Source organism: Myotis yumanensis, unplaced genomic scaffold, assembly GCF_028538775.1.
Source record: "Myotis yumanensis isolate MYYU_CA2020_CCGP unplaced genomic scaffold, mMyoYum1.0.hap1 SCAF_13, whole genome shotgun sequence".
NCBI classification, from domain to species: domain Eukaryota; kingdom Metazoa; phylum Chordata; class Mammalia; order Chiroptera; family Vespertilionidae; genus Myotis; species Myotis yumanensis.
The window spans coordinates 33,393,403-33,415,501 of NW_027223764.1; the positions used below are offsets into that span (position 1 = coordinate 33,393,403).

Genomic DNA, 22,099 nt, shown 5'->3' on the forward strand with positions numbered 1-22,099 from the left:
AAAACTCATCAAATAGAGACACAAGTTCTATTAAGGTACCCAAGGTCAAAAACTGGGAGCTTGAGACTAGCAGAAGAAACATGAGACTGGCAGAAATCAAATCTATACATAAGCCAAGTAAAAACAAGAAGTAAGTTTTTTAGTTCACTGGGGAAATATGGTGGACACAGACAAAGTCAGATGCTCATATGTAGATATGCTACACCATGAATCAACCTTAGTGGTTATAGGAGACCTCTGGAACCAAACTAAGCTGAGCTCTATCTATTATTCAGAAGGTAGAAGTGAAATACAGAGTGAAATTTTGGGAAAATATAAGGCACATATGTAGGATTTCAAATCATTATTATTTAGGGTCTGGAAAATATTTTGGGACCATGCTTCATAAGAGGCTCAAGAAACTCTTTTGGCTTTAGACTTGCAAGTTGGAGTGGAGAGGAGAGCAAATATGGAACTGGTGGGTTGCTTTTAGAGAAATGGAAGTCTGTGGGTGGGAGTAAAGAAATAAAGAACAATGAAGAGAGCTAACATAAAAAATAATTCTACCTTACATTTCCATTTAGAGATGGAAGGAATACTCCAATAAAAAGTCAGCTGTGCAAGGAGACCAAGAAACAGTTAATGAAAAAAAAAAAACAAAAAACTACAATCAGTAACAACTGATCATAACTGTCAAAAATCGGAAACAACCATACAAGGGGTTACAACAAGGAGAATAAAAACTAAAAGTACATGCCAAACACTTACAATTCTCACAAACTTAATACTGAGTAAATGAAACCAGACACAAAAGAGTACACAGAGTCTGTTTCTAAAAAGCTCAAAAATAAACAAAACAAACCTATGTCAGTGGGAAGAGCGGTTATCCTGATAGGAGAGTAGTGAATGGAAGGAACTACAAAGGGCTGTCTGGGATGCTAATACAGTGGGGCCTTGACTTACGAGTTTAATTCGTTCCGTGACAGAGCTCCTAAATCAAATTACTCGTATGTCAAATCATAAAGTGAACGAGTGAGACACGTGATGCTGGGCTGATGTGGCGTTCACTGTGACGTTCACTGCACCAACTAGCAGTGGGGTATCTGAAGCTGGCCCGTAACCCGAATTTTAGCTCGCAACTCAAAGCAAAAAATCAGCGGAGAGAAGGCTCGTATCTCGAAAAACTCCTTAGCTGGGACACTCGTAAGTCAAGGCCCCACTGTATGTTCTATTTCTTGATCTAGGGCAGTGATGGCGAACCTTTTGAGCTCGGCATGTCAGCATTTTGAAAGACCTTAACTCTGGTGCTGTGTCACATATAGAAATTTTTTGATATTTGCTACCATAGTAAAACAAAGACTTATATTTTTGATATTTATTTTATATATTTAAATGCCATTTAACAAAGAAAAATCAACCAAAAAAATGAGTTTGCATGTCACTTCTGACATGCGTGTCATAGGTTCGCCATCACTGATCTAGGGACTTGTTATGTACTTTGGTGAGAATTCATCCAGCTTTGTCTTACAGTATACACACTTTTATGTCTTTTCTATTTCCATTAAAAATATTAAAGCATGTTTCGAACCTGTATCCTTTAGGACTCGGTTGCCTAAAGAAATGTTATTATGGGGTTCTTTCATAAAAGAACCGTAAGGTTGGGAAATGGTAGGAAAGATGCAGTTAAATATATTTCTACTGTATAGGAGGTCTCCATCAATAAGTCTGAATACATGGTCTGGACCAGGGGTGGGCAAACTTTTTGACTCGAGGGCCACAATGGGTTCTTAAACTGGACCGGAGGGCCGGAACAAAAGCATGGATGGAGTGTTTGTGTGAACTAATATAAATTCAAAGTAAACATCATTACATAAAAGGGTACGGTCTTTTTTTTTTTTTTAGTTTTATTCATTTCAAACGGGCCGGATCCGGCCCGTGGGCCGTAGTTTGCCCACAGCTGGTCTGGACCCACTCATGATGCCTTCCACAAGCTTTTCTAAGGTATCCTCCTGTCCCCAAATTTCAGTCACAGCAGAAACTGCATGAAAAGATGAGGGCCTACACACACAATTTACCCCGATTGGAACAAAGCCACTCTGAGCACACACTCACTGTTATCAATCTGTCTGGATCAGCATCACCCCTTTTCCATGGAAGAGTGCACATTTAAAACATGGCACTGACTGCTCCTTTGGCTGCATGTCTCCATTTAGCATTCTTGTATCCATGGAATGCCAGAGCAATAAGCTGGCACATACCATGTAATTTGCAAATACAATAGTGAAGCAATACAGAAAAGCCTATTTTCAAATAGCACTTTTTGCAATTATCAAGTGATCTCATGGGTTTCCAGCTCACAAACCAGTTTCTCCCAAATAATGGGAACCTATCACAAGTTGACTCTTACAACCACCTCATTTTTCTAGTCATTTGTGTCAAAGCAAAGCATCATTTCTTTACAACCAGCACTTTGCTTGTTCACAGTGGGGCAAAAAGCTGTGTTCACTGATTCAGATTTTTGCCTCTTTTCTCTTAAATTCTTTTTCACTCTTGCTACCATGAATGAGATTGTGGAATTTGAAGGCTGTCTCCAGGCACAAAGAAATAACAAGCAGTGTTCTGTATTGTTATCTTTAGGAGATTTCCACAACTTTAGTAATTTATTTAACTTGATTCAATCAGGCAGCTAAGTTCTACAGTTTAAAAATATCACCTAAAGTCAGTCCATTACTTTTTTCCTCTTTGGAAGGGGAAGAGAGATGCATCTTTCAATGACAAATGAAAAATTTGCCTGAAGCCCATCATTTCTCTTCCTGGCATCTGAACATCAAGTCTTTTCATTATTTTTGTTATGATCCTAATCAGATATACCACCCACTGCTCCTTAATTATACAATGAGGACAAGAACAACTAGGCAGTATTACACACCAATGTCCTAAGCCAAGGCATTCATAACAGAGATCCCACTTTTAATACACTGATTTCCAACAGAAGAATTAAATTATACATTTCAAAGAAAATCTAGAACAAGCTTATTAACACTGCGATGTCCAGTTTGGTGGGAAACCATTTGGGTTGGAAAAGATGGTTTCATTGTCTCAAAACACACTAAGGCCATGTTGCAAGCACCACACTAACTCATGTTCCATGGATAAATAGCAAGCATGATTATATTTGAGACCGCAAAAGCTGTTAGAATAATGAGAGATAAGAAATCAAATTAAGAGAAAAATTTTACAAATGTAACTGTCAAAGTCATGGCTATCCAATCCTGAAGCAAAGTTGAAAAGAGTACAATGAAATGACTGCTGGACTTGGTTCAGATCCAAGACATAGTGAGCAGCCCTACAAATAATATTTTAAATGTGTCTGCTCCAGAGCAAGGAATAACATTACCCAAAGAAGGACAAAGGAAACAAGTTCGCTTAAGAGCAAAAATACTTAAAAGTTTTTATCAGAGAGAATTCCTAGGCCTAGGAAAAAGAGTAGAGCTTTCATAATTGGCTAATTCATGTTTCTGCAACCAACAATGATTGCACCTACCTCATTTAAGTCCCGCTGAGTTTCAAAAGCATCCTTTGGCAAAATGGCAGCCCTCTGGTCTATTCTATAAAATACAAAGAAGAATTATTTCAATTTAAAAGAAACCTTTCAAAAGGGCACATTTAAAGTTGGCGGCTACAGATCTGTCATACCCGTTAGAAACCTTCAGTGGTACCCCACTGCCCATAGAAAAAATTCCAGACTCCTTATAATGGTCTGCAACACATTACAGTGTTTGAATCCTGCCAGCCTCCCTGGCTCTACCTCCTATCATGCTCATCCTTTACCCTATACTCCAGCCTCTCTGGCCTTCTGTTTCTTTAACACATAATGCTGGTTCCCTGTTCAAACCTTCACCCTTGCTGTCCCAGAAGGCTCTTCCTGCAGATCTTCATAGAGCAGTGGTTCTCAACCTTGGCTGCACACTAGAATCACCTGGGAATCTTTTTAAAATCCTGATTTCTGGGCCTCAACCTCCAGAAATTCTGTTTCTTTGTTACTATGTTGTGGCCCCACTCCATAACAAAGAAACCGAATTTCCGGAGGATGAGGCCCAGAAATCAGGATTTTAAAAAGATTCCCAGGTGATTCTAATGTGCAGCCAAAGTTGAGAACCACTGTCATAGAGGGACTCTTCTCAGCATGGAATGTGATCTGATACAGCTGTTACAAAATGACACATTTTGTTCACTGCAAACAGCTTTTGGAAATTTTGGCCTCTCAGCTATCACAATAAATGGTATAGCAATTGCTGGGTAATATGGTGAAGCTGGCTTTTGCCACTACAGAGTTAACAACAGAAGAACTTGAAACAGGCAGATCTACTCTATTGTTTTTGTGGGATTTTTTTTGTTTGTTTGGGTTCTGGGGTGTTTTTTAGTTTAAAAATAAAAAACCAAACTCCACAACTGGTAGATGCTCAACTCCAACTCATGATTCATCAAATACTATGGTCCAATGGCATCTATTATATAACATTCAAGTTTTTCTGCAGCAGTTTGCAGACTATTATATAATAACCTTAGTAAATGACAGTTATTATTCACATTAAAATGTCTGCTATCTTAATGAATGAAAGATTTACTCAGTGTTAAGTCATTTATAAAAAGATTTATTTGAGGACATAATTATTTACAGTTGTTGTTGTTCTGCCTGAAGAAAGCATACATGTCCTCTAAATGATTTCTAAAAGTCAGGATGCACATTTAGAAATGCCATGAGCCTCACTTTGAAATGGTTTTAAGAATGCAGGGTTCTTTCAGTCCACAGGCATTGCTAACTGTGCAAACAATTTATTTCTAATGAGAAAGGTAAAGAGATGGTCAAACAAAATTGTAAAGGTCATGCTGATGTCTCCCATGTCTGCACAAGCCAATACGTCCCTCCCGAGTGTGGCAGAAGGCTAAGGGTCCCAACCAGGAGCTCAGGAAGAGAGTGTTCAAGTGAGAAAGCGAGGATGTAAGGAAGAAGACCTCTGGCACACACATCCTATGCCCATCAAGTCTCTGAGCCACAAACACAGTGATTTCAGGGCTTCAGAAAATACAAAGCAGTCTTTCCTGAAAAATGGGGGAAACCCTCCTAGGGATAGGGATTAACTTATTCTACGCTGTAATACCTAAAACGCTGCATGGCCCATAATTTCTTTGTAATTTACAGTGGTTCTCAAATTGTGTTTCTATAAATTATGGTAGCACCAAAAAAATGGAGGTGTTGTTCTTTAATGGAAACAATATTTATGTTTTTTTTAAAATATATTTTTATTAATTTCAGAGAGGAAGGGAGAGGGGGAGAGAGATGGAAACATCAATGATGAGAACCATGAATCAGCTGCCTCCTGCACACCCCACACTGGGGATGGAGCCCGCAACCTGGGCATATGCCCTGACCAGGAATCGAATGGTGACTTCCTGGTTCATAGGTTGATGCCCAGCCACTGAGTCATGCTGGCTGGGCAATATTTATGTTTTCAAGCAGAAATTTCTCTAGGTCTTTGGTGCCAACAGATGGTAAAATAAATGCACAAGTAGTGAACATTAATGGGAGAAAGCAGATATAGACTTGGTTTTAAAAATATAGTATGGCTTGGCCAGAGTGGTTCAGTTAGTTTTGCATCATCCTGTGCAATGAAAGGTTGCCGGTTTGATTCCTGATCAAGACACATACCTGGGTTGCTGGTAACGGATTGATGTTTCTCTCTCTCAGATCAATGTTTTCTCTCTCACTCTCTATTTCTCTTGCTTCCCCTCTCTAAGCATGTCCTTGGATGAAGCTTAAAAATAAATAAAATTAAATATACTATTCATTGTTGAGATGCACAGACTAGCCTACAAGTAATATACTCACATGATCTTCCAAAAAATTCTCATAACCTCCAGATCAAGCTTGAGAATTGTGGTCTAAGTATAAAAGGTGCTTTAATTTATTAATCATTGGAGTATCTCCTAAGTGCCTGGTACATTGTTGAGGACTAATAATTGGTAAGCTGCATTTATGCCTTAGGAGTCTTACGATTAGTGGAATCTTAAGCAGAGCACAAAACTAACATTCGGCCTTAATGCTATTTCAGTGAATCAGGGATCAGCACACAGGAGCTGGTGTTTGAATGGTGGAGAGGAACTGGAGAGGTAGAGACAGGTCAGAGATACGTTTCTAAGGATAAAATAATCAAGACATCCTGGATGTGGATTCAAACTATAAAGTACAAGAAACTGAGTAATCAAAATTATTCCAAAGTCTTGAGCCTGTGTGACAAGACAAATGACATGTGGTTTCCCTAATGGAGCTATGAAAGTATGTAATTTTGGTGAGGAGCAGGCATAAAGACAGGTAATTCATGAGTTTATATTTAGATATTCAAAGCTTGAGGTGAGGCTAAAATAGGGAACTGAAAATACCTAACCAAGGCTCACCCTAGGATGGGGCGCTCTACAGCGTGTTCAGCAGAGTGAGAGTGGTGACCGTCACAGCGATGAGCAATCACAGGTTCTACATCGGTTTTTCCCTATTGTGTGGCCAGAGCTCAGCATGGTGACTGCCACATGGTCTTTCGGATGGATGGATACATGAAGACACAGAAGAACCAGATCTCAGAATGACTTCTCCATCTACCACTTAGGAGGGATGTGTACCCACGGGCAAGATATTAACATCTCTAAGCCTCATTTTCCTCACCTGTAAAGTGAAGATAATAACAACTACTCATGGGGAATTCATCGTGGGAAGGGCGGTTCATGAATAATGTTTGTTACTACTGCTAGCTACATTAAAGTGACACGTGCATTCTACAATCGTATATAAAATACCATAATAGTGATAAGTATACATTTTATTAGTAACAGTAATGAAAGCCTATGAATGAATACGCTGAAAGAGATAAAAGCTGGGACATCCTTCCTCAGGACCACTAACCAGGTTTCTGAAAGTGGCCAGTTATGGGACAGAAGAAAGAAGAGCCATGAAGAAAATGGACACATCACTAAGGAGGTAAAAAGTAAACAGGATGGCACTCTAAATGCTGAAGAGAAAGAAGTTATGGGAAAGAAGAGTGTCAAGAAGAACCGAACAATTCACCAGCCCTCACCATGCCAGGCTGGGACTGCCAGGCAGTTTACCTATCTTATTTTGTTTCATCCTCATGGTAACTATATGAGATTAGGCTTATAATACCCCTAACTCTGTGCCAGGTACCACTGAAGGTGTTGGGAATAAAACAGCAAATAAAAAAAAAGTTTCTACCCTCATGGAATGTATATTCTTGTAGAAGGAGAAAGAACCCCCCAAAATAAACCAGTGATCTTTGATGCACCAGATGCTAATGTGGAGAAAAAGAAGGAAAGACAAGTAGAACAGCATGCACAGAAGGACTGTCCAAGCTCACACTGCTAGAAAATCTCCGTGTAGAAATAAGAGAGTATGGACTGCAAAAGACAAAGGTCATGGCAGAAGAGGAAACAGAAACAAAAGCTTCTCACTGGAGAAGTTCAGCAACGACAAGCGAACTGAAACAGTAGCTAGGTATCTCAAATTCCTTTCTTTTAAGATCTTTAAAGATACTGCCTGGGCCATTTACAATCCTGGCTAGAAGCTGGCCTCAGCTCAAAACTCGATCACAGTGTTTCAACTCCCTCCAATTCTCTTTCCTCCCTTTGCCCAAAACAACAACGAAAATAGATCAAATACGTCTCTATCAAATGCATGCTTCTGGAGAGGGCAATGGTGAGTAGGGCAGTCAGAGGTCTCTGCCAACTTCAATACATCCCTGCACCCAGCCCAAAGTCTGGCAATGGGAAATGCAGCGTGGACTCCTCAGAGCCCGATTATGGCTCTCAGTACTGATCAGAATGCAATGCCTTCAAACAACTCCACCATCACCACCATTATTGTTACCACCACCATTATCACCCCACCATCACTATCCCCATCACCACCCCACTGGTGTCCCACTGTGCCACCACATCACTGCTGCCAGCACCATGATGTAATTCAAAATAAAAGCACTTCTCAGCAGAGAAACACAAAACTGAATTGTTTGCTGATATTAAAAGAGCTTCTTGCTGGATTCTGTGACTGCAAAATTATGGCTAGCTGATTGAGGTGCAACTTTTCTAAAAACTTTCGGTGTTCCCACATTGCTAGAGCCCTAAAGCATGTGCTGAGCCAGCCTGCAGGGTCAGCCTGCAGTGGCCTTCCCCCAGGAGGTGGACTGGAATTCAAAATAGCACAACGCACAAAGCATGGAAACATTTTTCTTGGCCTAAGAATAATGTCAAACCACAGATGTGATAATTTGTGAAGAAGCAGTATTCAGCATAGGATTTTTGATTTCAACTATCCATAATTAAGTCGGCAGATGAGAGTGTTCCCTAAGTTGGTGAAAGGCTTCCCCAACTGCTCATGGAAGACATCTGAGTTATCTAACACTTTCCTCTCCCTCAAATCCAGGAGTCAATTTATTACCAAGTCCTTTAATTTCTTATCCCAAATAATCATTGCATCTGTCCTCTCCCCACCACCTTAGGCCAAGCCACCATCATCTATTCTCTGGACTGCCTCCCTATGTCTCCCTACTTCTCTACCCTCCCCACATCATCCCATACAACAACCATGCCACTACATTTCTGTACTGCACTTACAATAAAGACTAAAATTCTTAAAGTAAATTATGACATCCTGAAGGTTTAGCATTTGTTCACATCTTCAACCTCAGTTCCAATCAGTCTCCCTCTCTGTGCTCCCACTACACTGCATTCCTTCAGTTCTGTGGACACACCGTGCCCCTTTCCACCTCAGGCCTTTATATATGCTCTTCCTGTGCTCTCAGTGCCCCCCCCCTCCACTTTCCCTTCTAATGACCCCATTCATCCCTTAGATACCTATCAGCCAACCAGGTTTCCCTTTTATATGTCTTACTGTATTCTGATCCTCTACATGTGCTGTGTGCCATGTCTTAGTCTCTAAATATGTATTTGTATAATCATTTGACTTGTCTCTTATGAGTCTTGCTTAACATTTATTCTAGGGCTAATCCTTGTATCTGGCACATAGTAGGAACTCACATGTGGGCAGCTACCAATTCTGATATATGCCTGAATATGTACAATGATCATGATAAAACTCATGCTCCCTCCTCCAAGTGTAGCATGCCAACAGGACTGACAGGAGGGATGGCTCTCATTCCTACAAGCAGATGCATTTCTTCCACAAGGAGACCTGCTGAGGATTACCAAGTGTCTTTCCAACCCACACTTAGAAAACCTGGGCAGAAAGAGTAAGAGGAGAGTATCCAACACACTTTTCAGCGTGCTTCATAGAGTCAGAACCTGAAAGCCAGACAGCGCCTCCCGTGAACCACATTATAAGAGTTCTAGATAATCTACTATAGTAAATTGAGCCTCTATATTAGAAAGTCTGCATTAGAAAGCAACACAGGAAACACTAATGTATACCCGGATGACTGTCAGGAGGCTGTATGACTATGGTTTCCTGAAACTTTTGAAAACAAAAGGTATATCCCAAGAGGACAACCCTCTGAGCAAAACATTCTTTATGAACAAACAATAGCTCTATATGCAGACACAGAAAAGAGGCCAATTAATTCCAGTAATATTATTAGTAACAATAACAATCCTCAATGCCAGTAAATATAAAGTTTCTTTCTCTAGGGAGTTTAAGCTGTATTAAAGGCATTCTCTTATTGGTTTTCCCCCAAATTTCTATGCTAAAGGAATGAGATTAAATATTGGGCAGCCAACTTCAAAAATAAAGAAACCAAGGCACAGAGTTTAAAATAACTCTCAAAGAGACCACTAGCAGAAAACAGAACTAGAAGTCAATAAATGTTCACGAACTGACTTTTCAACCCAATGCATGTACTTGTACAGGTCAATGAACTCCCTTAGAGGGGACTTGGGTGTCATGGCCAGAAGCAGAACACTGATCCTTAATACAAGCCCTCCCAGTAGCTAGAGCCCAAGCCCCACCCTCACCTCCCACCTTATACTTCTCTGAAGATTAGAATCAACCTGTTTTATTAAAAACAGGTTCCTAGGCCCCACACTCACTGAAACAGTTTCCAGAGGAGTAGTCTGGTAACATATATTTAACAAGCATCCCAGGAGATTCCTAATTGGGAAATATTAGCCCAAAGGTCTAGGTCCCTGATGGCGAACCTATGATACCTCTGACACGCGAACTCATTTTTTTGGTTGATTTTTCTTTGTTAAATGGCATTTAAATATATAAAATAAATATCAAAAATATAAGTCTTTGTTTTACTATGGTTGCAAATATCAAAAAATTTCTATATGTGACACGGCATTAGGGTTTTTCAAAATGCTGACACGCCGAGCTCAAAAGGTTCGCCATCACTAATCTAGGTACAACAACCTGGGAAGGGACCAATGGCTAAAAAACACAGATGAGGGACTTCTGTGAGGACAGAGTAACCTGGGTGTTTCTGGCCTGGCCTTTCAGGGGACACATTTCAGAAGAGGAAAGTGCTGTGTCCTTGGGGACACTATGAGAAACTCCAAACACAAAACAGCCCAGCTGCATTGAAATAAATACCGCTCCTCACCTTGGTGGGCTGGGAACGGAGCCCAGAAACAGTCAGAACCACTCCAATGCCCAGAGGAAGGGTGAGCTAGTGCGTCAGACAACGAGGCCAGTGTCAGGATCGGCAGAGGGAAGGAGGAGGAGGAGACATATGTATAGTTCAAAATACCCCGTGAACCAGAAAGGAAGGGTTTGGGAAGCGATGTCGAGGACAGGGAATTCAGTGGGAGCTGAGATCCTAATAATACTTTTTGATCAATAATAATGATAGCAGCACCTGGCCTGCTGAGCAGGAAACAAAAGTACTTTGCTCATATCATCTCATTTACTGCATTCATTTAATAAGTGATTATTAGACACCTGCTCCCTGTGCCAGGCAGGGCTGAGCCCAGGAGGCCCAGTGGTCGTAGCAGGTGCTGCAGCTCTGCAGACAGTTCTGCTCACTCACATTATCCCCCTCAAGCACCTGCCAAGTCTCTTCACTTTCAACCTCAAGGATTTTGTGAGGCAGAGCTGGCTCCCTCCACCTGGAAGTGTGGGAGAGCTACCTCCCCCAGGGGCAACAGAAGGAAGAATGTATGGATAAACACTGCAGCCCCCAATTTTCATAGGGATACATCTGAGAACTTTCTACAAAGTTCCTGAGAGAGGCCTCAGAGCACTAATTCCAGTCACCGGAAGTGTTCAGTTACACACCTGCTGTCAGCTCTTCCTCCTCCTGTATTCCTGCTTCCTGGGGTCACCTCCCTGTACCCAAGGCCTCCTATGAGGCTCTCTTGTCTGTAAGAAAGTGAGCAATGTAACTAAGTAGACATAATCCCTGTCTCTCTGGAGTTTACAGTCAGGGACAGAGAAAAAAATAACACACAAATGAAGAATTGGTTCAGGTGCAGACACAGTGAAGGGTATAAGGGTTCACAAGTAATTGGGGGGGTGGCTAACTTGAATGACATGAATATTTGATGAGTATTAAAGACTTATGGCACTGGGCACTGTGATATTACATCTGACACTCGGCCTCCCAACACTAACTTTTAAAGTCATAAATCAGGATAGCTCAACAAACAAGAGAACTTTAAAAAAGCACAGAGGACTTGGGTAGGCATTAATATTAAGCCTAAATGCTATGTGTTCCTCGTAAAAGTTTCCTTCTTTCCCAAAAGGGAAAAGTCATGAGTCATCTATCTTCACCTGTCACATTCCTGCCTCCTTCATTGCCACCATCTCCTCCCACAAGGGGGATGCTTTCGCCTGCAAGATGTCTCCCCACAACACACGATACTTAGAGTGGTCTTTTAAATATGTAATCTGAGCATGCCATTCCCATTAAAACCTCCAATGGCTTCTCTTTGAACTTAAAATCCGAAATCCACACCCTGGCTACCAGGCCCTGTGCAGCCCGGCCACTGCTGACCTTTCTGACACACATTCTCTCCGAAGTGCAGTATACTCCAGCCTGACAGACCTTGGTCTGTGTCCTGAACAAGCAGCACCTCTGTGCCTGCTATTCCCAGAGTACATATGTTAGGATTCCCATTATTATTTATTTAGAAGCAAACAACAAGTGCTATACATGCTTCAACACAAAGCTGTCCTTACCAATATGGTCTTGGCACAAGATCAATAAAACCTGGGTCAGTGTCTATCTGTGGGGCAAGGGAGGATTAATGATCAGAGAGGCAAATCCACAGAATAAAACACTCAAACAAAGAAGAGGTATCTAGGACAGAAGTTCTGGTTTTAAGCATCATCTGACCCTATAAAAGTCACCTTTAATATTTGTTTTCTGATCCCAACTGATTCAAATCATAAAAGCCACAGGTACCACTGAAAATGCCTTGTTTCCTTCAGTTAACAAAAATTAAAAATAAATCCATTCTCTCCTAACACTCCTGTTTACCTCAAATTGAGATAATAGTTCAAAAAAAAAACACCAGAAAATAAAATTACATCATATGATTACAGAGATTTTAACAAGTATATTAGGGTTCCATAGCCTGAATAGTATACTATTTTTTTACTGATAAATAATTTCTTAATTTACAAACTTAATATGGGCTCAATGGGGGAAATTTTGGAAATCAAAAAGAATCTTTTTAAATCACCCACTGTCATCCCACCTGAAAGTAAGCACCAATAAAATGTTGATTTGTGTCTCTCCAGTATGTGTTTCTGTACATAATTATATAGTAAGCAAAAATAGAATCACACCCCAGCTAGGTGGCTCAGTTGGTTGGAGCGTCATCTCATGCACCAAAAGGTTGTGGGTTCAATTCCTGGTCATGGTACATATAGGGACAGCCGATGGATGTGTTCCCCTCCCCTCTCCTCCTCTCCCCTTCCCTCTCCCATTCTCTCCATCTCTCCTCTCCTTCTCTCCCCTCCCTCTCCCCCTAAAGTCAATAAAAATATCCTCAGATGAGGATTATTTTTTAAAAATGGAATCAATACCATAATGTAACTACATTTTTCCCCATGTATAACTAGATCATGAACATGTACCAATGTTAATACTCTCCTAACACATAGTTTTAGTAATCCATCATGCAGACTGGCATTTCTCAAGGAAGGGGGTACACCCCTAGAAATTTAGAAAATTTGGAGACTATCTGTGATTGGCTCAGAGGCTGGGGGTGTCTGCTAGCATTTGGTAGACTAGAGCCAAAGCTGCCAGACCCCTAAGATATGTGGAGCAGTCCCACACAACAAGGAATTGCTCCACATCCCACATGACTTCCAAGTATCCTCTGGGAATGTTAGAACCAGAGGCACTTTAGCCTCAGCACAGTCTGAACCAGAAAACTATGAGGGCTGGTAGATGAAATAGAAATATCTAGAATACACAAGTAGAGAGGAGGGAATTGGAATGACTCATCTCAAAGGTTCCATCCTGAGCCACTATCCTATGGTTTCACCACATACAGAACTCCAGACACGATTTTCTACCTAGTTCTCTCAAAGTTATCAATTATCCATTATATTCCTATCTTCTCCCATGGTCAAATAACTGGGAAATTTATATCCTAAGTTTTGTGTTGGTAAACATCAATTACAATGCCTAGACAGCTTTTCCCCTTAAGCACAAACCAAAAAAACTATTATGGATGTACTTAAAAATATTTTTAGACAATTGACATGGTGGCAGAGTAGGTGGAAGTTACACTCACCTGCTCCCAGGACTAAACCAGAATTACAAGTAAATTATAGAACAATCAACATAAAGTATCAAAAGAAGACTAGCTGAACAGAAGTCTTGTAACAAGGATTTATAGAATAAGTCACATTGAGATTGGTAGGAAGGGTACAGACATGAAATGGGCTGACCCCACATTGACATGCATCAGTTGAAAATCTGGAGGGATCTCAGTTGCAAAGGTCCCCTCTAAGGAGCAAGAGGCCTCAATTCTATGCCATCACCCCAGCCCACAGTATCAGTCAGGAAGAGGAGCTCATATTATCTGGCTGTAAAAATCAGCTGAGATTTCATCCACCATGGACATGGGAATCTGCTAGAAATACAGGCACCCTCTTATTTTTCTCCCTACTTTTTTTTTCAACTCTAGAGAGAAAACAGCACTTTTTATTTATTTATTTAGAGCAGGTAAGCCATTCTTTGTTTGTTTGTTTTTCTCCCATTAACTTCTCCCCGGCCACCCCCCCCCACCCCCCGAGCCCATGCCCTCAATCTCTCCCCGCCCCCCAATCTGTGTCCACTGGTTATGCTCATATGCATGCATACAAGTCCTTTGGTTGATCTCTTACCCCCTCATCCCCCGCCTTCCCTCATAGGTTTGACAGTCTGTTTGATGCTTCCATGGCTTCACTGGTGAATTTTACCAAACATTCCAAGAAGAACTAACCCTCATCCTTCTCAAACTACTCCAAAAAAGTCAAGAGGAAGGAAGACTCCCAAACTCATTTTAAGAGGCCAGAATTATCCTATTTCCAAATATCAGATAAAAACACTACAAAGGAAGAAAATTATAGGCCAACATCCCTGATTAACATAGAGGCAAAAATCCTCAACAAAATACACATTAGCAAATCGAATTCAGCAATGCATTAAAAACATCATACACCATATCAAGTGGGATTTATTCCTGGGATACATGGTTGGTACAATACCTGCAAATCAATTAATGTGATATACCATATACACAAAATGAAAAAATAAAAATCACGTGATCATATCAATAGATGCAGAAAAAGCATTTGACAAATCCAGCACCCATTTATTAGAAAAACTCTCAGCAAAGTGGAAATAGAGGGAACATACCTCAACATAATAAAAGCCATATATATGACAAACCCATAGCTAACAACATACTCAACAAGGAAACACTAAAATCACTTACCTTAAGATCAGAAACAAAACAGGGATGTCCAATTTCACCACACTTATTCAAAACTAGAGGCCCAGTGCACGAATTCGTACATCAGTGGGGTCCCTCAGCCTGGCCTGAGGGATCGGGCTGATACTGGCTCTCCAACATCTCCCGAGAGGTCCTGGATTGCGAGAGGGCGCAGGTCAGGCCAAGGGACCCCACTGGTGCACAATCGGGCCGGGGAGGAATGTGGGAGGTTGGCCAGGGAGAGACCATGGGAGGGCTCCAGGGCATGTACGGCCCTTCTCACTCAGTCCTGATCAACAGGACTCCAGCAGCAAGCTAACCTACTGGTCAGAGCATCTGCCCCCTGGTGGTCAGTGAACATCATAGCGACTGATCGACAGGTCGACTATCTGCCCCTGATGGTCAATGCACATCATAGCAAATGGTTGACCAGTCAACTGTCTGCCCCCTGGTGGTCAGTGCACATCATAGCGAGTTGTTGAGTGGCCTTAGCATATCATTAGCATATTACGCTTTGATTGGTTGAACGGACGACCGGACACTTAGCATGTTAGGCTTTTATTATAGAGGGTAGCACTGAAAGTCCTCACACCTCAGCAATCAGACAAAAAGAAAGAAATAAAAGGCATCCAAATTGGAAAGGAAGAAGTAATACTGTCATTATTTGTAGATGATATAATAATGTATATACAGAACCCTAAAGATTCCACATAAAAAAACCTGCTAGAATTGATAAGTGAATTCAGTAAATTAGCAGGAAACAAAATAAATAATTAGAAATGGGTTGCATTTTCATATACCACTAATGAACTATCAGAAAGGGAAACTAAGTAATGCTACTTACATTTTACTCAAAATAATAAATAAATATATATCTAGAAATAAATTTAACCAAGGAGGTAAATGACCTGTACTCATAAAATTATAAGACACTGAAGAAATAAATTGAAGATAGAAATAAATGGAAGCATATATTGTGTTCAAGGATTTAAAAAAATTATCATTCAAATGTCTATATTACCCAAATTGATCTATAGAGTCAATGTAATACCTATCAAAACAACAATGGCATTTTTCCCAGAAGTAGAGCAAACAATTCAAAAATGTATATGGAACCACAAAAGACCCCAAGTAGCTATGGCAATCTTAAATAAGAACAAACTTGGAGGTATCACGCTACTTGATATCAATTTATACTACAAGACTATAATACTCAAATAGCATGGTACTGGCATAAAAACAGACCTATAAATCAATGGAATAGGACAGAAATTCCAGAAATAAACCCACACCTATATGGTCAATATTTGACAAAGAGGCAAAAACATAAGAGTGGTGTAAAGACAGTCTATTCAATAAACGGTGCTGGGAAAATTGGAGATACAGGTAAAAAAAAAAATTAGACCACATTCTTATGTTATATACAAAAATAAACTCAAAATGAATTAAAGACTTAAATGTAAGACTCAAAACCATAAAACTCCTAGAAGAAAACATGGGCAGTAAAATCTCAGACATTTCTCTTAGCAATATTTTTTCTGATATATGTTCTCAGGCAAGGGAAACAAAAATTTTTTAAATGGGAATACAGCAAAAGAAACCATCAACAAAAACAACAAAAAACAACCTACAGAATATGAAAAGACATTCACCAATCATACATTTGGTAAGGTGTAAATTTTCCAAATTTAAAAGAACTCATACAACTCAACACCAACAAAAACAAACTATCCAATTAAAAAGTTGGCAGGAGACCTGAATAGACCTTCTCCAAAGAGGACAGGCAGATGGCCAATAGACATATGAAAAGATGCTCAATGTCACTAGTCATCAGAGAAATGCAAATTTAAAACACAAATATCACCTCACATCTGTTAGAATGGCTATCATCAAAAAACTAGAGGCCCGATGCACGAAATTCGTGCCAGAGGCTTGGCCCTCGCAGCTCTGGCTTCGCCCGGAAGGTTGTCTGAAAGATCATCCGGAAGGACTTCCAGAAGGTCATTTGGCTGTCCGGTCTAATTAGCATATTACATTTTTATTATTATAAATGCACAAATGACAAGTGTTGGCAAGTATGTGGAGAAAAGGGAACCCTTGTATACCATTGGTGGAAATCCAAACTGGTGCAGCCACGGTGGAAACCAGTATGAGGGGGTCCTCAAAAAATTAAAAATAGAACTGCCTTATGACCCAGCAATTCCACTTCTGGGTTTATATCCAAAGAAAACCAAAATCCTAATTTGAAAGAATATATGCACTCCTATGCTCACTGCAGCATTATTTACAACAGCCAAAATATGGAAGCAACTCAGGTGCCCATCAATAGCCAAGTGGATAAAAAAGTGGTGGTATATACTATATACAATGGAATATTACTCAGCCATAAAAAAGAATGAAATCTTACCAATTGTGACAACATGGACCTAGGGGATATTATGCCAAGTGAAATAAGTCAGTAAGAGAAAAACAAATACCATATGATTTCACTATATATGGAAAATAAAAAACAAAATAAGTGAACAAACAAAATTAAAACAGACTCATAGATACAGAAAACAGACTGATGGTTGCCAGAGGGGAGAGGTGTTAGGGAACTGGTTGAAAAAGGTGAAATGATTAAGAAGCACAACTTGGTAGTTGCAAAAGTCATGGGGATGTAAAGTACAGCATAGACCAGCCATGGGCAAACTACGGCCCGCGGGCCAGATCCGGCCCGTTTGAAATGAATAAAACTAAAAAAAAAGAAAAGACCGTACCCTTTTATGTAATGATGTTTACTTTGAATTTATATTAGTTCACACAAACACTCCATCCATGCTTTTGTTCCGGCCCTCCGGTCCAGTTTAAGAACCCATTGTGGCCCTAGAGTCAAAAAGTTTGCCCACCCCTGGCATAGACAATATAGTTAATAATATTGTAATAACTATGAATGGTGCCAAATGGGTTCTGGAAATATAGGGGAAATATTATGTAAAGTATATGATTGTCTAACCACTATGCTGTATAGCTGAAACTAATACAAAATATTTAAAAAATAAAAATAGCACTACTATTTCAAAAAATATATTTTAAATGATTCTTACTACAGTATCCAGAAATATAAATCCAAGAAGTAACCAAAGTACCCAATAATTTGGAATTAGTTAAATAAATCATGGTATAGTCACAGAATGGAAATATTTCACAGCCATCAATATTTGAAATTTCAGAATATGGCAAAACTTAATAATTATATGGAATAAAAAAGTTATGTAGAAATGTATTTAAATCTAGCACTAAAGATAAAAGAAAAAAGAGAGAGGAAGGGTTGGAGCTGTGTCACTATATATGATGTGTGTTTGTGTGTGTGTGTGTAGTATTTCACATAAGTCTTGGAAAGGAACAACCTGTTGATGAATACTATGACAGAAGCACTGGAGTAGTCACTGCCTCCTTGGGAAGATGAAGAGTAGTAGGTTGAAGGAACAGCTTCATTCCCATGGCTTCAAGAACACTGACCATTTAACCAGCAGGTTAAAGTTCTAAATTAGATTTTAAGTTTATACACATTCTGTCTCCTATCATTATTACTGAAATTTCTCTCTTAAATCTATTCCAAATTAGGCCGAGAAGTTTTCCAAGATGTTGAGATATCAAGAACAAAGTTTTTTGTTCAATCTTCTAGAAATGTTTTTTCCATAACAAGGCTATCATGACACTAAAGTTTGTAAAACATGTTTCCTGTAGAAAATTATATGTTATGCCATTTGTTGAGTATATAAGGATGGACAAGACTTCCCCATCTAGTGGGAGGGAGGATGAATAAACAGATGAATATGTTAACAATGTGGTGAATGCAGTGAGAAGGAGCTGTTTAGGGAAGTGTCAATGTCCAGCATTGGGCTTGGAAAGAGGAGACAAAGGGGGCTTTAAAAAAAAAAAAAGAATTTGTTGCCCAGCAGTCCTGGCTCAGTGATTGAGCAATGACCTCTGCACCAGAAGGTCAAGGCTTGGTTCCCGGTCAGGGCACAAGCCCAGGTTGCAGGCCAATCCCTGGTGTGGGGAGTGCAGGAGGCAGCTGATCAATGATTCCCATCATTGATATTTTCTCATCATTGATATTTCTCTCTCTCTCTCTCCCTCTCCCTTCCTCTCTGAAATCAATAAAAATATATTTAAAAAATATTTTATGTTAGAGTATTTGTATGGCAAGTCAAATTTGTTCATCTTAGCCATAAATGAATTTACCAGCCTTGTGATAATTAACCCACTTGTCTATTATTCAGCTCAGAATACATTGTGGCCCAGCCTTATGCTCTGGAATCTGCTTGAAATAAATAGTGCTTCTAACAGATTCAAACCCTAATGCATCGGGAAGCCCCTTTCAGGCACAATTCTTTTTCATGCCCACATTAAAACAATTAACATACAAATGTACACTACAGTGGGAACAGTGGTTATATCTGGGTGATAAGATTATAAGAAATTTTTATGTCCTTGGAGTTTTCTGTATTTTCCAATGTAACCATGTTTAATTTATCTTATTATTGTTTTTCTAAATGAGAGAACGTCTGAGTTTCCCTTTTATCTGTATGCTTAATCATTGTCCAATGAAAGTACTAAAAATTTATCAAGTGACCAAGGTCAGACTCCAAAAATAAAAAGAGGGTTTCATTCCCAGAATAACCAAGTGTGGGCTCTTTTCCCATCAGTTTAAGGATTTGGTGTGGGATTCTTTGTGCTCTACATTAGGAAGGGGGAAACATTTTTATATGTGACTGCAAGAGCTTGTATTATTAAGCTAAAGTCTTTCCATGTGTAATCCTTTAAACATCTAGAATGTTGAGCATTTCCAGTGTAAGGGCCAGAAAGGGCCTTAAAAATCATCTGACCCAAACTCCTGTTAGAGGAGGGGACTTGGGGATTTAAGTGAAGCGACCTAGGTCATCTGATAGACATAAGATAAGACCCTGCACTTCTTGATCTGAATGTTCTTTCCATTCGCCAGACTGTTTCTGCACCCTTGGAGGTGAAAACAGGATAGGAGGTGAAGCACAGCCTCGCTATATGGCTCTCTTCCTATGTAGTATACACAAAGCAAGCTATTTTAGGACCCACTCATTACATAGCTGCACATCAGGGAGTCTTAAAACATTGTCAAGACAAGCTATTTTGTTATCTCTACCTCATCCCCTGTTCTTCCCCTCCTCCAGTCCCCCCTCCCCCACTTTCACTCCCCTCCCCCACTCTGACCACCCCTACCCCACCCCCAAAAAAACCAGAAAAAAGTAAAGAAAAGAAATCTACTAGTAAGAGCACACTAATGAGAAAGATCATGCTGGCAACAGGCAGAGCTCCTGCTCTGGTTCAGTCCAAGAAGGCAGACCTTGTTTTCTGTGTTATTAAAAATCTCTGGGTACTCAATCTATTCCTCATTATTTCTCTTTTTAGCAGAACTCATTAAGACTCTGCTTATTTCTATGAAAAACATTTAAATAAGAAACAATTAGCTATTAAAACACACACACACAAGTCATCCATCTCAAAAACAAAAGATGAAAGGACTTATCCCCCATGGAAAAGTTGCTGCCAACAAAACTTCCTCTTTCCATAGAGCAACAAAGCTTTTCCTTTCATCTGGAATGTCACAAAAATAGTCAAAGCCATCAAAGGCCATTTTCCTTATTGATACCTCCCTTTTCAACCCCCATAACTGGGGACTTGGAGATGAAGAGGCCAAAGAACTTCAATTTGCAATGTAACCACCGCCTTAATTAGTAGTAACAACGCTATAGAATACTCCTATTAATACAGAGGAGGTTTTAACAATATTAAAGGTTTAATGCTGTCATAAATTTTAATGCAATATTTTAAACACAAGTGAGTTAATCACTCTCAAACGTAAATTTACTTAGCTGGGTAAGAAGTCCCTGACTTCATTAGTTTTCTCTTATACTCATAAATTTCCTTTGTCATATCTGAGGGTTCACAGTATTGGCACTGACTTTAGCTATAAAAATCAATCAAACTGCTACATATTCATTAAGTGGCTGCTCTAAACAGAGTGATGGTGCTTATCTTGGTTCTATTACAAAGGGAGTGAGGCCTTCAGCAAATGACAGCCACAATGGGTGTCAAACTAGAAAATGAGAAGGTTGTATTAAATGATTGCTAAGGTTTCACTCTTGTTCTAATTAAATGCCATGCTATAATTTTACATGTTTTGAGAAGCTCCAGGTACTGAGGAGCATGCCAGAGGAGTGTAATATGCAGCCTCTCCACTCAGATGCCCTGAAAATCCAAGTTGAAATATACATGCACCATCTTGGGAAAGGAGGCATTAAGATAGTATCAGCCATCACCTTATTGGGGTTTAGCTCCACTCAGCTGGAGTCCTCAGGATGAGCAGTTGCTGGGAAGAAACGGATTGAAATAGGCATTATAAATCAAATACCTGTAGGAGTTCAGGCAAAGAGCATAAAGAAATGGGGAGATATGGGTGGAAATGGTGTAAATAGAGTGCAGCTTCTCAGCTTCAGCTAATAGTTGCTTTGTAGGAATGGAGGCTCTGGGTCATCCCATCTTCAGATTTTTAAAAGAATGCCAAAGATCTGTAAAACCCGATTATAAAATACCTTACAAACCAAATATATTTCCACCCTAGATATACCGACAGGACACCAAATTTGAGACCTCTGAGGTGGGGCACTGTACTGCCAAGGAAGGTAACATAGGGATGAGAAGGGAATGGCAAGTAGGAGGGACGAAAAGAGGACAGAGGGGGCCGCATTAATGTGAGGTTGGCTCTGTTGGAATTCAGAATAGGAAGCAGACTTGGAGGAGGAGAGATTCAGACAGTCGTTCCAAACCTTTTTGGGGATCCTGAATACCACAGGAGATTCTGATAAATACTTTAAGAGTTTTTCTCTGAAAAAAGTAAAACAGTAGGTAGAATAGTGGTCCCCCAAAGTTTTCCATGTCCTCATCCCCTACCCTCTTCCTACATTACCTTACATGACAAAAGAAGTTTTACAGCTCTGGCCAGTTTGCTAAGTGGTTACAGCATCAGCCTGCAGACTGAAGGGTCTCAGGTTCGATGTCTAGCCAAGGGCACATACCTCAGTTGCAGGTTTCCCAGCCCTAGAGGGGAACGTTCGTGAAGGCATGTTTCTCTCTCTGCCCCGCC

The 22,099-nt window shown here is 40.0% G+C and overlaps 1 protein-coding gene across 5 annotated transcripts in view; it reads right to left on the bottom strand.

The window, feature by feature from the left end:
• The window catches only part of FAM13C (family with sequence similarity 13 member C), a 129,133-nt gene that overhangs the window by 53,634 nt on the left and 53,400 nt on the right, over positions 1–22,099 (bottom strand). For all 5 annotated transcript variants that reach the window (XM_070432800.1, XM_070432796.1, XM_070432795.1 and 2 more), the window contains one exon: positions 3,524–3,587. In XM_070432800.1, the coding sequence (XP_070288901.1) occupies positions 3,524–3,587 (64 nt within the window). The remainder of the gene's footprint in view (positions 1–3,523; positions 3,588–22,099) is intronic.